The sequence below is a fragment of the Genypterus blacodes genome, unplaced genomic scaffold (genome assembly GCF_046128005.1).
Source record: "Genypterus blacodes isolate CSIRO-AG114 ecotype Tasmania unplaced genomic scaffold, CSIRO-AGI_Gbla_v1 ptg000067l_1, whole genome shotgun sequence".
Lineage (NCBI taxonomy): Eukaryota > Metazoa > Chordata > Actinopteri > Ophidiiformes > Ophidiidae > Genypterus > Genypterus blacodes.
This window is the reverse complement of record NW_027466879.1, coordinates 1537659-1555076: the sequence shown is the minus strand read 5'-3', so window position 1 is coordinate 1555076 and position 17418 is coordinate 1537659. Positions and strand designations below refer to the sequence as shown.

Below are 17418 nucleotides of genomic sequence, written 5' to 3'. Positions count from 1 at the left end.
TCACACACACACACACACACAGACACGTACAACAGGCTCCCATTCATAGCGTGCCTTCCTGAGCCTGACCTGAGTCAAATGTCGCTCCCATGATATGGGTACGTCAAGTGGCACAGGCTAATAATAGAAATCAGTCCAAAGCTTTTATTCTTCCTGTTATCTGGTGTTTATTCATAAAACACATCCTAGTTGACGCTATGTACAGCAGAAATAACACCAGTTCAGAATTGATCTAAAGCAGATATGTCCAAACATCTGTCCTTTTACAGTATACGTGACCCACTAGAAATATAGTACGTGCACAATGTACTGACCTCCCGCTACAGACCTGCCGTATCTATACCAGATGGAGGATTTGAGCTGGTTCCTATCATCATCACTTGCCTGCAAAGATGAGAAACACATTTTTCCAAGCACGAGTTGTAAACGCTTTTTCTTGGTGCATTCCTCATCTGTGGTTATTTAGTTTGCTGGGGGCCTGTAGTGACCGCAAAATGCTTTTCGTGCTCCACTTCATCCACTGTTTTCTACAGATGTGTTCCTCTGAGTTTGTAAATGACTCATTTTCTTTTTTTCATGGAGGACAGAAAATCTGCAAATAATAATAGCTGACATACCAGGACAGAACAGAGCCAAATGCAAATTGCTTAGTGGGTCTGTTAAACACTATGGTGTATCTTCATTAAAGCTTCAAAGCTGGAATTCCAGACATTTGGCTCCTGACCAGAGTTTATCACACACACACACACATACACTGACACACACGCACGCACGCACGCCACATACTAGGCAAGCAAATTTAGGCAACATCCCCTCTTTCCTGTCCCGACTTTGTTCCTCTGTTTGCTTTTCAATGTACAACATTTCAACATGTTATTCGTCATCTTATCACGTTATCAAATATGCTCTGGCACCGTGGTTCTCAAACTATGCGGCATGTGCAACAGGTGGCAAGTAACTAACTGGAGTAGAGGCTCCGCAGGAAGTTCGGCAAATGCTGGCATCAAACCAGAAGCACAGCAAAGGAGCAGGACTGGGAGCTGGACTGGGAGATGACCGCTCACGTATGACATTCTGGAATAATGAGGGCTCAACCAGGGAAATTGAATGTCATTCTTAGTATGTTTGACCTCTGAATCTAACAAAAACACATCTGTGAATGGATTAAAAATCAATATGTGGTCATGCGGCTCTGGCCAGCTGCTTCCACACAACACAGAATGGCACTGAAGTGTGACCTGTGAAAAGGCAATTTAATTGTGATCAATCATGATTAAAGGCATCAGAGTTATGTGGTCTCTCTCTCTCTCTCTCACCCTTTTTCTCCCCACAAAGTTTACACCTGCTTCTCTCCGGTTCTAAACACAGGCTCAGTTTCCTGTCCCGCTGCAATGATAAATCAGTCCTTTGTACATGAAGAGAACTTTATGTACATTTAACAGTTATAACTCACCCAACATACACAGCCCATTCAAAGCTCTTTGCATCATATGGTGTCGTTTTTTTATTGATTATTTTCATACTTTTGTACCGTCTTATTGATCTCATCCATTTCATTTTGCTACCCCTTACAATTGTGTATTGTGGAATGATGAAAAACGATGTTGAACCTATAGAAATTCTGTCGTTTTAGCAAATTCCTCACAGATCGAATGGGTTTTAGTAACAAATAGTTTCAAAAGTTTAATAACCACCATAGCCTGCGTCTCTCCCATTGACTGCTGGGATCGGCTCCAGCAGCCCAGAGACCCTGAGGGGATAAGCGGCTATGGAGAAAGAATGAATGAATTTTCCTCATTTCATTTTAATCAAGACTTGTTCATTGAAACAAGTCCAACTGGTCCCATATGCAATCTGTGTAAAGGAGTTGAGAAACCTTTTACATTTCTTCTTAGAGATGTTGGTTTATTGATGAGGTAGTGCTCAGATGTTTTCACTCAGTGCTGGTATGTAGTTACAAAAGATGAAATATTGAGTTGGAAACTGCTGCTTCAACATATCGACTCATATGGTTTATTTTTAGAGGAACAAAAAATCCCCTAACTTTGATTCATTTGGGGTGGTGTTTGCCAAGAAATGACTTGATAATTGAACTCATCCTTTTGTCTCATATACTGATACCAACTTGTGTTTCTGGTGCAATAGGGACCTGCAGTGTGTCTCAATTTCAGTCCAAGATGATGTATATTCATGTACATTCCATCATCATGGGGCTTTGTGCTAATTCAACAACATGCCGCAATCTTCCGCAACACATGCATGATTTCAAAATCGCGTGTGAGGAAGCGGCCAAGGCAAAGCAGCGGGAAATAACAGACCTCACGTTTCTATTTGTTTCATTTTTATACGATATACTGGGAGAGGGAAGTGTAAAGGGAAGCAGCAGCGGTGCTATTTAAACTTAAATATAAATAAAAAGTGGAAAGGTTGTGATTTTGTGACTTTGATTGCGACAATCATCCCAAAATAATAATGAAATCCTAGGGGGACTGATCGAAGAAGGATGGGAGAATTCCTCGGCGGGACAGAACACAATAAACTGGCACGCACCCACACACGCACAGCTAAGGTATGTGGCTCCACAGTGACATCTGGAAGCACTAAGCTAACAGATTTAGCCAAAGCGGTGGCGGTGTTTCTATATTTATATACTCTGAAACCATGACGAGGTGTTTGAGGGATGATGCTGCAAGATCTGAATCCTCCAAGACACAGAAAGGTCAAAGTCCAACACTAAACTTTACATTGTCTTCATAGCAAAGACATTTTTTCAGGACAGGTCTTAGTTCAAAGTTACTTTTTTCACAGTTTCTATATTTGTTTTGGCTTTGAAGAGCCCGACACTCTGCACTGTGACACACCACTGAGCGTTTCTGTGCTGTAACACACACCAAGACACCTGACGGCCACTAACTGACCTACAGAGTTACAGGAAGAGGCCTGCGTGCCGCTCACACCACCCACTCACAACTGGTCTAATAACAGCCGCAATCTTGTCCTCATTTGCCTCATGAACAAGGTTCACGGTGTAATTGGATCACTTTGATCTACAGATGCTAACATCTCATGGTCTTGACTCGACCAAAAGTACATTCAGAGGTTTCATTTGGATAAACACTCCAGATGACGCTTAAGATTAAAAACTACACTTGTTTTCCCTCTCTTTTCCCTCTCTTTCTTCTTGTGTCAGCGCTTTTATTAGCGCAATGTTGAAGCACAAAGCCAGAGAAGCCAAATACCAACAACTGATCAAAATCTCTTGGGAATCAGAGGTTGCTTGAGTCCTAAACTTTGTTGTTACGAGAGTTTTCACAACAAAGGTGGGTGACCTCTTAATTCCCCTTTAATGTCTTGTTCAATCATTAACACCCCTAATGCTGTCTGTTGTTCAAAAGGCTATCAAAGGGGTAAATCTGCTATCTTCAGTCATCATAAATGCTTTTGCAACTGTGCACGTCTGCCCATTCATTTGCTTTTATGGGCAGGAGTTATTGTGTCTAAAAAGCTTCAAAGCTGGATTCAAATTGGAACATGGTATGACTACGTGCTGCTGAGCTGGAGTCTAACCCTCCACCAGTGTCAGGAGCACTTGGACTCCACCTGCATACTTACGTACTGAGCTCATTCTGTCATGTTCAACACCGTCCCTTGTGGCAGTGCTGTTTTATGCAGTTGTACAAAAAGTAGACATTGTTTTCGTTTTGTTGCACCACCACATGTCAAACTTGTATCCCCGCCCTATGACAGCTCCTCTGGATCTGTGAGTGCATGACAAGCAACAGGTCTCCACTTTCGACAGCCGTATGTGGCTCGTCTCTAAGTGCAGAGATCACTGACGTATTAGGGGCACTACTCTCACTGTGACACCGTGCTAATTGACCCTAGAGTGTAAAGAAACTGAGTACTGTGTGTCATTAAAAGCCCATCTGGAGTGTCAAGTATACAATGACTTAACACATAAACATAAATAAAACAGCCGTTAATTACTTCTGCAGTTTGATACTGTTAGTATCAACTGCCACTGATTATGCTGTTGTTGCCAGATGCCAATGTATTGCCCTTATATGGATAGATAGACCCCCTGTCACAGACCCCCAAGGGTGGCCTTCCCGTAAGGAGGGCGCAAAAAAGAGACAACTTTTCCCTTAACATTCCTTAAAAGACAGATGGAGACAGCCAGCGATGGGAACCAGACAGTGTATTGGACATGATGAGGAGACAAGTCAGAGGAGAAATGTTGCCCAATTAGTGAAGGCTGAGAGGGTTGAAGCAAAGTTGGAGTAAACAATCATTACAACTTTAACTGAAACAGGAAATGACACTGTCTATAATTCATGCTCCTATGTACAAACTCATGTTTTAGAAACATGAGAAATCTCGGGGCGTTTGATTTGTTATTTGGTAAAAAGGCGGTTTGTTCTTTTACTTTACGCAAATATCACATTTATTACAGTATTCTACATAGAGGAAAGAATTCTTAAACATCAATAACAGCTGAACTGGGTCCTGGGTCCTGGGTACAGGGGCACAAGGGCACAGAGGCAAGGCCACTCTAACCAGGAAAACACTCTACAACCAGAAAAAATGACACATTAACTTCCAAACATTCCAGAGATGTTGTCAGATCTCCTGTTATGAACTATTAACTCGTGGTGATGATGATGTTGGGCAGCTCATTTTCCACTGCAGACAACAAAACAGAGACACAAGAGACCGTATCTCTTTCCAGACACCAGCCTGTCTGACAGCAGACTCCAGCATTTGCTCTCAGAGTTTCAGTCGTCGTAGCAGGCTAAATAACAGGAAGCAGTCATGGCTGAATGTCTCTGTCAGTAAAAAAGCGACACTGTACCAATTGTAACCAACAGTTAAATCGTTTTGAAGACAGGAGGACGATATGCAACAAAAGCTGGAGTCCTGCTGAGACCGATAACAACAACGTGTTTTCACAAAAGTATATCCCAGGACATCAAGTAACATGATATGTTGACATTTCTGACCGCAAAAACACTTGTTTCTAATGACGAAGACTGAGAAAACAGAGCTCAATGTTCAAATGGTCAAATGAATCATAATCAACCAAACATGTCCAATGTGCAGGACACAAGTTGGCTTCAAAGCAATTTTGAGTATTAGAGGACAAAGGTATTTTACCATTTCTTTAAAAGGATACACCTTTATTTTACTAAATAATACAGGATTTATAGATAGAGGATTTGAAGTGCTCAGGTAAAGCAGTCATTAAATGCGACTCACCATCTCGACCCCCTGAGGGAAGGCCGTCCCCTCCCAGTCCTTCTTGGGGAAACGCTGAATGATCTTCCCACATCCTTCTCCTGAACCTGTAGATGAAGACATGAAGATCTGTTAATCAATGCAGAGGCTTCACATGCACAAAGTCAGGGTAGTGAACAGTTTGTATTCTTTTTACTACTTTTTAACGATGCCGTCGACAACAAACAAAGCGTGGAAAGCTGGTCAAGTTATGAAGGCCTCTACGTGGTATTCAGTGTAAACATGTGATCTATCTATATCTATTTAAAATATCTATAGTTCTGAGATGGTTAACTGAGGCACCATGGGAGGAAATACGAGTCATTCATTCTATGGTCTGAACAGATTCCTCGACTCTCTTTACTTAGACGATTCTTGAAACATCAGGCACAGAATGAAACGGATCTATTCCTACACATCCTGTTGTGTCTTTGTGCTTCATCTCTTTGTTTGGGGGGTTGTGATAACAGCTCAGTCTACATTCTTGTTAAATATACTAATAATAATAAATGTGTAAATTATCCTTGCACCACTTCAGGAGAGACGAGGAAAGGATCAACTGAGTCTATCAATGAGGCCGACTGTCTATAGTAAACAAACTATACTGCAGCACATTTGGCTCACACACCCACATGTTTTTGCAGTTACTCCACGTGACACATCACCATCTCGCTGCTTTTTGGAGCCCCCGAATTCCCAATGAGCCCCCAGCGTGTCATTGCCTCCTGGCTAAACATACTCTTGAGTGCAGAAAACTCCAGTGATTTATGTCTACTTTTGAACAGTTCTTTTACAAACAACAACAACAACAAAGACAGAGAGGAGTATTAACTTAACCCAGCGCAAAAACAGCCAAGAGGTCATCCAATTCTGCATCGCTGCAACTGATCAATCTCCTAGGGTGGTTACCAACACTGACACTCACAGCTCAGGGCATTTGAATGAAGTACTGCCAATCAGGATCCGCTGCGTTAGGGAACATATCATTCCATAATCCAGGCATCTTTTGTAGTAGCAAGACATAGGGCGGCATGAGAACAATACTAACACCGTTTCTGTCATAGGGTGTGAAACTTTCAAATGCTCCCTCCATTCTCTGTTGAGTCACACTGAGTGACATTAAATGAGTTACATGACTCGTTTGATTTGTTTGGACTGCACTGCATAGCCCGAAGCTGTTGTCTCAACTTCTGACACACCTCATACTCAACCCTGTGAACTTGTGCCTTAGGTGGTGAAAGTAGTTTGTTGCGTTTCCCCTTCAGCAGCACCAAACCTTCACCACACTACAGAAGTAGCTCCCTTTTTCAGAACTAGTTCTTCCTCAACTCACTGAAGCGCCTGGGCAGGACTCATGCCTCAATGCCTTCAATGCAAATTCAATGGTACGATTGCATACAAGGCTGTAAACTAGAGCTCATCTGTCAAAAAACCTTTTCGAAGAAATGAGTTTACAGACTAAACACCAATCATGGAGTGTCATCCAAACACAGTCCTCATCCCCCACTGAGCCAAACAGCTGGACTGTGATCTATGGCAGGTGTAACAAACCCCCACAACCAGCCTCACAGAGCTGCTGGTGGTTGACCATCACAAGCTTTACCAGAGGAACAACTCCTCTACAGATTCCCGAACAAGGCCACATATGTCTGGCTCTTGCAATACTTTGAAACTTAAATTGGATGTAATAATTCATGTCATCATCGTGTAACACCACAAAAGCTGTATTTAGGCTTTGACATATGGCCACAACATTCTTGTTTAGCAATCGGGAAAGCTAATAAATGGAAAATTGAATCTAATTAAGGAAAAATGTGGGTCATTTCGCCTGCCAAAAACAGCACTTTACACTCTGTTTCTCAATATGCACTTTGTCACAATGCAAGGACCCCATGACTTCATCTCAGGGTTATTTTAAACTCTTGACAACTCTTTTACAGTTGGGACATGCTTTCTATTCTGTAGCCAAGGAAGAAAGTGTCTCATATCAGGAATAAGACAGAGAAATTGAACACATCTGGCCACATTACTTGGGGTTCGTTTAACAAATACGGTCAAACAGACACATGCTGGTTAATGTTGTTCAAACATGAAGGCTCCATTTCTTTAATGCTTAAATCCTACCACAGAAAGGATCACATGCTGTATGATTATAGCTTTACAGATTCTCAATCATTTGTTAAATCTAAACAACCTACTTAAGAATAGTTGGGACTTCATTGGGGTTTTACTGCTTGCCACAATACAGTGGAAGCCAACCAGTTAATGCAAAGCTTAGCAGGAGTGGGAATTTATCGCCTTGCAAAAACTTGAAACCCCTAAAATGAGCAACGTTTTGAGGAAACCACTGTCGACCAAACAATTGCTTCCGAAATATAAACCAAACTCAAACAAATGCTATGAGTCAGCAATTTAGGAGGCAGATTAGCAGCTGGCTTAAGGATGCCCCGGTGTCACCGTGTGGCCAAAGGTCAGGAACTATGTACAAGTGAGGCAGAATTACAACCCTGTGGAATCGTGCTCCACACCTCATCATGCTGACATCCTGTGCCTGCTGTCAGCAACTACTCCAAACCAAGACCTCTGTCCAAGACGCCCATTCATCTTGATCAGGCTGTGTGTGTGTGTGTGTGTGTGTGTGTGTGTGTGTGTGTGTGTGTGTGTGTGTGTGTGTGTGTGTGTGTGTGTGTGTGTGTGTGTGTGTGTGTGTGTGTGTGTGTGTTAGGTCTGTAGAGTGCCAGCCTTCACCTGTAGAAGCAGAGTTCTCTATCTGACTGCCCCGTCCGTGTCTTTACAGCCCCTGTAATTGAAATCACATGCTCCTCGTACTCCAACTTCTAATTTTCACCCCAGAATGAAAATAAATGACAAAATTCCTCACATTCCAAAAGGCTGCACTGTTGTATTAAAACAAGCCGTTGCTTTCCAGATACTGCACCCCTGATAACAATAAAAGACCCCACCGGAGAGGATAATAGAACCCAGGCTCACAGAGACACATGCTAATACAACATCCGCTTGCAAAGAAATGAAGGGAATGAATTTTTTTTTCTCCCTGTACATTAAGGGTTTGTTTGACGGAAGATGAACTAATGAACTTTCACCTTTGTTTGTCATCTTATGGTCTATCTGTTCACAAACGGATTACATTAAAACTCTTGTCATGACATCATGCAGTTTGTAGCTGCTTCTGGAAGGTCACAGTGTGTACTTCACTATCAAACTGATACAAGAAGACACCGTGAAGTTACTATCGGATAGTAATATATGAAAAGTACGATCATTTCAGGGTTAAAAAGTGTTAAAAGTTGATAAAAATGTAAAAAGTTCTGCATGTCACTGTCTCACCGTAGAACTTGTCATTATTACAAGTTTTGTTATGCAGCCAAAACTACATGCATTCACACACACGGATATGTGATTTACACAACTTTATGCAAGACAAGTGAGAGCTACAGGAATGCTGAACAAATATTAGCTTTCACAAACAGCAAAGCCAGAATTAAGGCCAAAAGATGAAGAGTGTAATTTTGTATTACTCGGTTGCATAATTCTGCAGTCTCAACAATCGATGAAAAACAACCAAAGAATGCCGTTACTCTTTCCTGATAAGAGCAGATGTTTCTTTTCATTGAAAAAGTTCCATCCTTCTTCTTTACTTATCTTATCGCTACAATGTCCAATAAATCAGCCCAATGTTTGTTTGACCAAATAAAGAAAGGCCGCTGGTGTATGAAGGACCTTTGTTGTCACTCGTGTTGACCTTAGAGCTGATCCGGTCCAAATTTGGTGAATCAGTTCAGGAGCAAGTTCACAGGTAACGCTACCCTACTTACCCTACTAACCCTACTTAGACAAATAAAACAGGAAATTGCAGCTCAAAGTACCTTTGACTGATGCTTTCGTTTGTGTTGTCAGCAGATAACACTCCTTGTCCATTTAGAACAAAATGAAACTGATGAAATACTTGTGAAATCCAACATGTACCTGAGTAAACGCATCCCCCTTTCAACACTTTCCAATTTAATGACATTTCTAGGTCATTGTGCATGACCATAGCAACCACAATATGACTATGATATGAGTGGCGGCTTGCTAAAATGGACCCATATCCAGTTTAAATCATCACGTGTGCTGTGTCTCAGGTTTTGTTTTTTATTATTCCCTGTCTAAGGAGAATGTCACTGAGCTGATACAGCATGAGTGAAAGCAGGTCTGAAGCCTGTAAATATGTTTTCCATGGCCATCATCAAAGAAACAGAGTGTTCTGGATGATCTGTGCGGCTGATATGCAAAAGAAAAGGTTGCGGGCAATGTTGCATGGATAAGGGTACCAGAGATTAGCAAATTGATGATGTAATGAATATCCAATTCCAGGAAGCATTCCAGCTTCCGAGAACAGCTGCAGGGCAAGAAAAAATAGGTCAAGATATTGAGAGAGAAAAAAATGAATCAGGAACCTCAAAACATGAACAAACAGAGTCATATGTTTGGCTCAAGGCCAGAAGTATGCAGCATTGTTACCACAGCACACATCAGAGAACCTATAACAATGTGACAGCAGCACACAGAGTCTGCATCAAACCTAAATGTAAAGGCACTGTTACTACGTCTAAACAAAGTCCAGTGATGGAGATTTTTCCATTTTTTTTCCTTCTCAAGAATTGATTAAACTGAACATGTAACAACAAAAACATGAAAGCAAAATGTATACAGCGGAAGACTGCGCTTAAGGTGCTATTGAGTCAACTCCTTCACTTTTAACATTAGCACAATTTCCCGCTCATCCATCTACTCTACAGTAGAACCAAGGACTGCAAACTGCATTACAATCTGTGATTCTGTCTAACACTTCATTAGGAAGAGATTATGTCTAACACTTCATTAGGAAGAAGTGAAACGGTAGAATCACAGATTTACACTGAGCAACAGTAAGGAAGTCAGGAAGGAACTCCTCTAATGTGGTCAGGATGCCTTTACCACAAGGTCTGAGGTTGCCAAATGTGTAGGGAAAAAAAGTCAATACAGGCAGTAAATCAAAGGAAAGACCCCATTACACATAAGCCATCTTGTATACTCCAAGTATGGTATCTGCATTAACCGTGAGCAGCCTGCTAGTAAGGGCAATAAAAACAAGCGACGTCATCTTTCATCCACAAGAGCAGAAAGATAGAATCACATCAACACGCAGAAGAACACTTGTGATGACTTCACCGAGATGGATCTGCTCAAGAGACACACGGCAGACAAAGAGCTCACGCGCAGCATCGCTCCAAGAAACTCACTGTGACGGAATGCTTCAAGCCAAGGGTATAAATACTGGTGAAGAGGAGTTTGATGAAGCAGGGAGGTGACTGTTCAGGACTATTTTAAATCAGCTACCTCCCACAAAGTCATGTTTCTGTAAAGATTCCAAGTCTCATTAAAGCGGCTGAGTGATGTCTTGTCTGCGTAAATATCCAACAAACAAGTAAAAACAAGACAAAAACAATGTACTTGATTTTGTTGTAACAAACTATTCAGACGAATATTCAGTAAGAACGGAGCAGCGTCTGAATGTGTGTTTATGCCACCACTTATAAAACAAAACAGATTATACAACTCAGTAACTAATGATGTAGAAACCCAACAACAACAACACATGGCAGAACTTCAAGATCTGGCACCTAGGAAATGAAATCAACATCTCCAACTGTTATAGGAACCAGCCGCTCCATCAGGCGCATCAGAACAATATTTACTTTACATCGCTAAACGCTGCTTGTCTAGTATAGAGAATTCTTTGGTGGCCACGTCACTTTATTAAAAATCTTTGGCTAAATGAATGAATTGAATGAAATGAATGCTGAATAAATTACAGCACCAAGGAAAGAGCAGCAACCACAAATGGAGAAACCTTAATAGAGAATGGCATGCTGCTAGTCATGTATTGGAGATTATGCGTTTTGAAGCCATTGTAGTGTGGATGAACCCTGTGAGCTCATACTGTATGATGTCATCAGGGATGAGTCCACGTCAAGCATTTATTGCCCATCTCAACAACACATAAAATCAATGTGATTGCAGATCTTCTGTATTAAATGTGACACTGTGGACACATACATGTCTGCATAAGTTCAGAAGAGAAAGGTCACCAGATGCCACCTGCGAATCTGACGTGCAGATGAAGACGTGGGACAGCCAGGCTGTAAACCTGGAGGTCTCCCCCAGGCACGGCACTGTGGCAGCCCACTGCTCCTCATATTTAGGATGTTACACAACTGAACAACAACAGACAATGTTCTGTTCTTCAAAAAACAGGTGTTATTTGGAGAAGCATTTTCAAATCACAAGACTCTATTCTAGGGCCTATTAACATCTACATGCTCAGAAATCGGAAAAATACCAAATAATCAATTATGTTGTAGACGACACACACATTGACATAACCATGTCTTCAAGTGACTACTGTCCAATACACTTGATTAGATGTACCAAAACATTCAACAATAATAATAATCACTGTCACCTTTGAAATATCTAAGCACGTGAGCAGATCCCTCCAGTGCTCTGATCACTGCACTGGCTGCCTGTGTGTCAGAGGACCAGAGGAGTGTGTCAGAGGAGATTCAAACACACTATAAAGCTCGAAATGGTCAATAGCAAAAAACACGCCTCTGATCTGCTTGCACATCATGAAGCATCCAGATGGTGGAAGCAGCTTATTAATTGCCTTTCAAACTCTTTGATTTGTAACATTTAAATGTCTTCATACCTGAGTAATACAACATTAGAAAGCGAGCATGTGCATTTCATGACAGAGTCGCACTACAAACCAATATCAGATGGAAATATTTTGTTCTTCGTCATTTGGAATCTGATTTTGTCCCCATTTTTGGTGTCCTGCTGTCTTATTTACATAAACTATTCCATGAAGTGACCAGAAAATCCAAGCAGCAAAGCTTCTCAGAGTAAAAATGACTTAGTATCTGTGAAACACATTTCAGCAAGACTTTGATTGGATAAAGAGAGATGATAGCCATCCAACAAACGCTTTGACGTAGGCAACTGGGCAAGTTCCTCTGTTTTACTTGGCAAATTCCAATTAATGGAGTACACCGAGCCAGAGCGTATACAGCCCCTTGCCAACAAAGATAAACAATATCCGAGTGCAAAAGGAAAATACAGAACTCACTACAGGTTCAACACACACTGCATCCAACTCAACTAGAGTTTTCACATTCCGACATTATACAGGAAAATAATTCCAAGGTTTGCGGAGCATGACAGTGGCCTCTAGGGAAGCAGGCTGCGGTCGTATTTCTTATAGGAGTCCAGCCCTCGAGTCATCTGTCATCATCAATACTGTGCAGGTTGCCACATATCATGACAAACAACCTACCTGTGATAGATGTGGGAAGATCTACAAGGATCTACTGAACTAAACCTGGGTTATAAATCATTTCAGCCACGTGGCTTTTCTGAGACATAATGAAAGAAAATGACAAAAACATTCTTGACAAATAGTTGAAATGATTCGTGGCAGTCCGGGACACATTGCCTGGATTTACAGAGCCAAGGGGTGAAACTTCTCAGAACGAAAACAGCTTCATCTGCACTGTCATGAAGCTTGTTTGTGCAAATGGAAGTTAATGGGGCTAATGAGACATAATGTGTTTTGCGGGGGTTCCGTCTCATTTTATGGCCTAATATATTAAGGAGTAATGTTTTGAACACTGTCAAAACTTGACGTTCATGCCCAGAAAAATGGATGACAGGAGCCAAAGCCCTCGGTCCTGAACTGCCCTTAGAACTTTGTTTGTGAATGGTCCTTTATTTCCTGTTACATGTTGATGTCAACATGCAACACGTGGTTGGACACACACACACACACACACACACACACACACAGTTTGGTAATCCAGCTCAGGCCTGATGCAGCTGATCCATCACAGCGGACCAGGATGCAGCCTTGCAAGGGCACTACCTAAAATATCATGCTTTCCCTCAGTGTGCACAGTAGTGCTGCAGGGGATTATTATTTTTATTTTTTTTGCATTAAAGCTTTGCAATGTTTTAAAACAGAGCCATACATGAAATATGTCCCCTTTAATGATAAGTGATGATGATGACGATCCTTTTGTAGATTATTGGCACTGCTCTATATTTGTACTGCTTCTCATTCACCAACACCAATGCCAACCGTGACCAAGTACTTCTGCATGTCAATACCAGGCTTGCCCTCATTTAAAAGCAAACACATCCATGTACTGCAGGGAATAGGACTTGTGCAACTCTCTTTAACAATATTAATACAGGCTACAGCAACACTAAAGGGAAAAGTCATTAAAGAGAGAGATTGATTTTTTTCCAGTGACAGATATCCCTTTTACCGCAGTCACTCTGATTCATTAGGAAAGGGAAGTGTTGCTTATTCCTCGACAGATTGCGCGCTGAGCATTATTTGCCACTGATCCACCCATACTAATCTAACAATAAGAATTGGGTCAGGCCAGTAGAGCAAAAGCCACCTCAGTGCAGAAGGCCTGCTGGTGAGCCACACGGGGATCCCTGGGTTCAATTAACAAGCAAGGTGGACGAGGATCTGTTGTCTAGACAACCAACAACCTGTGACAGGTGGAGTCCAATAAGCCAACAGTGCTCTTTCAATCATTCAGTTCTACCAAAATACCTCAACCAATGGCATTCACACAGAGCTCTCACACAGAGCAACATGCATCATTATAATGGCAACTAATCAAACAAAGACAAATACAATTGAACAGGAAACAGGAGATCTTTCACACTTGTTAAAGCACTTTGACCAACCACATTCTATCTTTCCATCATGAAAAGTGTCATCACAGGGGCCAGTGGAGGAGAGTGAACTTGTCCCTGTGTCCTCTAGTGGGGAGACTGAATGTGAATGCATTCTGACTCCTCCGGTGACGCCAGGAACATTTCGTCCTTGGAGCACCAAAAATATTAATTTGTCCGTTGGCGCTGTGATGCATAGAGCTGATGTTTACCTATTGTGCATAGCAGAGCTGTGATAGAGGCCAAGAGGATTCAGCTGCTCTGGCTGCTCTCTATGACACACATGGTGCTGGATGGGAGCCATCCCAAGAGGCGGGAGAGTTTAATTTGTTCCTTTATGGCAAATAAGGAAGTACACTCTCAGATACTCCGGTTCAATCCAACGAAATCCCAGACAGTTATGTAATAAATCTCAGCCTTGTTTAGGTTTATGGTTGAAATTGAAGCCTTGATTCGACTCAGTGGTGACTTTTGTGGCGTGTTATGTGGTATTTCATTTCAGTCAGAGATGTTTCTGATATTCTGTCCCCCTGTGTATGCAAATGAGGCAGGCGTGACATTAGAAACATATTTCAATATCATGCATTCCAATAAATCACAACCAGTAACTGCAGCCTGAGAATGAGCAAAGTCAAACAAATATCTGCTTAAAAAAAACTGTAATTTATTTTTTTGGGGGGGATTATGAAGTACAAATGCCAAACATGTCCTGGTTCCAGCTTTTCAAAGAAGAAGTTGTGTTTCGTTTGGCATCATTTTCAATTGAATTCGTAGTAATTTACTCAGAAGTCACAAAACCTTATCTGGTCTGAATGATTCGATCAGTTAGCAGAATGATCTTTAGTTTATCAAGCTAAATCCCAAACACCATCTGGGTTCTGCTCTTAAACGTGAGGACTTCTGGTTTCTCTTTGTTTCTTAACTCTGGAAATTGAATCACAGTTAGTCTTAACTGCTATTTGTGGAAAATACATGGAAAACACTTCATGGAAATAATACATTAAAGATTAATCATTGTATTATTGTTACTGGTTATCAGATGAGGAATGCCCCATTTTGAGAACAGTAAAAACAGCGTGAATGACATTCTGTAAACCAAATGTTACATTTTTACACAACTATATGAACCGTTTGTACCCACAGCTTGTTCTAAGGCACACACAAAAAGTATTGATAAGCAGTGATCAGAAATCAATAATGCAGAGCTGCACGGTGTGGATGTGTGTGTGGATGTGTGTGGAGCTTCCTGGAGGAGGTCTGGGCTCAGAGGAAGGACTGCCTGCCATTCCTCTCCTCTGCTCACTACTGGACGATGTTACGCCCATTATGAAGAACTTGAGCGCGCTTCCGGCCCAAAACAAATATATCACAACAAAACAGATCCGCGACAGGTTCCGTCTGCAGCGAGTAAAAATAGAGGCAAAACAAAACGTGCAGGGCGGCCAATCAGGGGTGGAACACCACCCTTACGCAACTCCAACACCAAACATGGATGCTACTATGACAAATAACATTTAGAGGGCTGTGGGATCAGGGTTGGGTTCATGTCAGCAGCAGGGCGCAGGTTTGAGACCCTTTGCCGGCGCGGAGAGCGGGCAGAGCCGCGAACAGGATGTGACAGATTTGGAGAATCCATCCAAACTTTCGATTGATCCCAGTTTCCTATCGATGCGTTTCCTGTGTGTGTGAAGTTGTGTCTGAATTGTGTGAAAAGCTCTGAGTTATGATCATGAATCGGTGCACGCTGTGTGTGTGATGGTCAGCGTGTATATGTGTGTGTGGGTGTGTGTGTGTTAATGAGGGAAAGTGTTTGCAGAGTGATAGCAATGCGGCTAAGCTAAGAGCGCAAAGCTACAGTATGTAGCATCAACACCATCCCCCCTGACGGCCCGGACCCGGAGCTCCGTCCGCCGCCTCACTTACCCGCTTTCTCGTGGTCGTATCCCACCACAATGAAGTAATCAGCCAGTCTCGCCATGTCTGCTGCTTTTCCCGAGTTTTAGCAACACAATTCAGCATTTTTCCTGCTTCCAAAGCACAGCCATGTTTGACAGAGAGAGCGCTAGTGCGCCTGCGCGCGGGAGCAGCAGACATCCATGGGCGTGGGCCCTCCAGTTTACAGATACAGCTCTGTGCCCAAACCAGGGCCTCTCTGGCCCTAAACAAGGCTCTGCTCTGCCGTTAGCCCGTCAACACACACCAGGGGCCCCTAGGACTGCAGGGCCCCATTTACACATAAGAGACTTATGAGGATTTGGTGAAAACTGGATGATTGAATTGTGATAGTCAGGGTTTTTGAATAAACAATGATTTGAAATGAAAGCTTAAACATCTCGTCTGAGAACAAAACTAACTTACTAGAATCCTGTAATAGTATCCATCAGTGTTCACAGCTCATCCAGGTCCGGCTCCTGGTGGCAGTGTTCTCAGCAGAGTATCCCAGATGTGCCTCTCCCCTGCCAGGTCCTGCAGCTCTTCCAGGGCGATGCCAAGATGTTACCAGGCCACGAGGCATTAATTACTCCTGGTCTGCTTGGTGGTCTCCTCAGAGATGGAGGTACCAAGAACCTTCTCCTGAAGGCATCCAGGAGGCATTCCGAGCAGATTCCCCAGCCACCTCATCTGGCTCCTTTCAATGCAATGGAGTAGCAGTTCTACTCCAAATCCCAAACCCTAAGATAAGACTTTAATGATCTAGGCCCTGGGCCGAGGACAAAGAACACAGACAGTCTGCAACACAGACAAAGATTATCATACTGAATTATGAAGTGGAGACATTAAATGAACCAATTCAGTGTCCAGGCTGTACTTTCTGTGTTAATACACTCAAATACTTTGACGATAAGGTGTAAAATATTTGTATCAGCATACAATTAAATAATGTGATACATAATTGCCTCCTGTGGTGAAACATGTTCAGAGTTTTACACACATTCTGCTTCATACTTAAAGTAAATAAGATCATTCTGGGTGCCTCTCCTACAGGCTTATTCGTTATAAGGTCAAACTGTTGCGTTAACTGTGCTGTGACTACATACTGTATATGAAGCAACAACAATGTCTTTATTGCAGTCTATTGACCATTTATGAATACAGGAAAAAGCTATTCCAGGGAACAACGCGTGGGATTCAGTAATCTAGCTTCAGCGTGTGAGGGAAACACGCAAAACAGCCGTCACCGTCAACAATGGCAGGAACACAGCAAGGCATTTCCACTGCCTTTTCTCTCACTCTTCATCCCGCTCCCTCTCTCTCTCCTCAAATTCTCTCGCTCATTTTCCTTGTTTCTGCTTGCTCATTAGGAAGAGATGAAGACAGATGGAGTCAAATAGTTGAATCCAAGCCAGA

At 42.2% G+C, this 17418-nt stretch overlaps 1 protein-coding gene across 2 annotated transcripts in view; it reads right to left on the bottom strand.

Moving 5' to 3' along the window:
- Positions 1-16140, bottom strand: part of sbf2 (SET binding factor 2) — a 78823-nt gene extending 62683 nt beyond the window's left edge. For both annotated transcript variants that reach the window (XM_076155630.1, XM_076155631.1), the window contains exons 1-2: positions 15994-16140; positions 5257-5342 (exon numbers count right to left, since the gene is read on the bottom strand). In XM_076155630.1, the coding sequence (XP_076011745.1) occupies positions 5257-5342; positions 15994-16048 (141 nt within the window). In that variant the 5' untranslated portion in view covers positions 16049-16140. The remainder of the gene's footprint in view (positions 1-5256; positions 5343-15993) is intronic.
- Positions 16141-17418: the final 1278 nt, after the last annotated feature.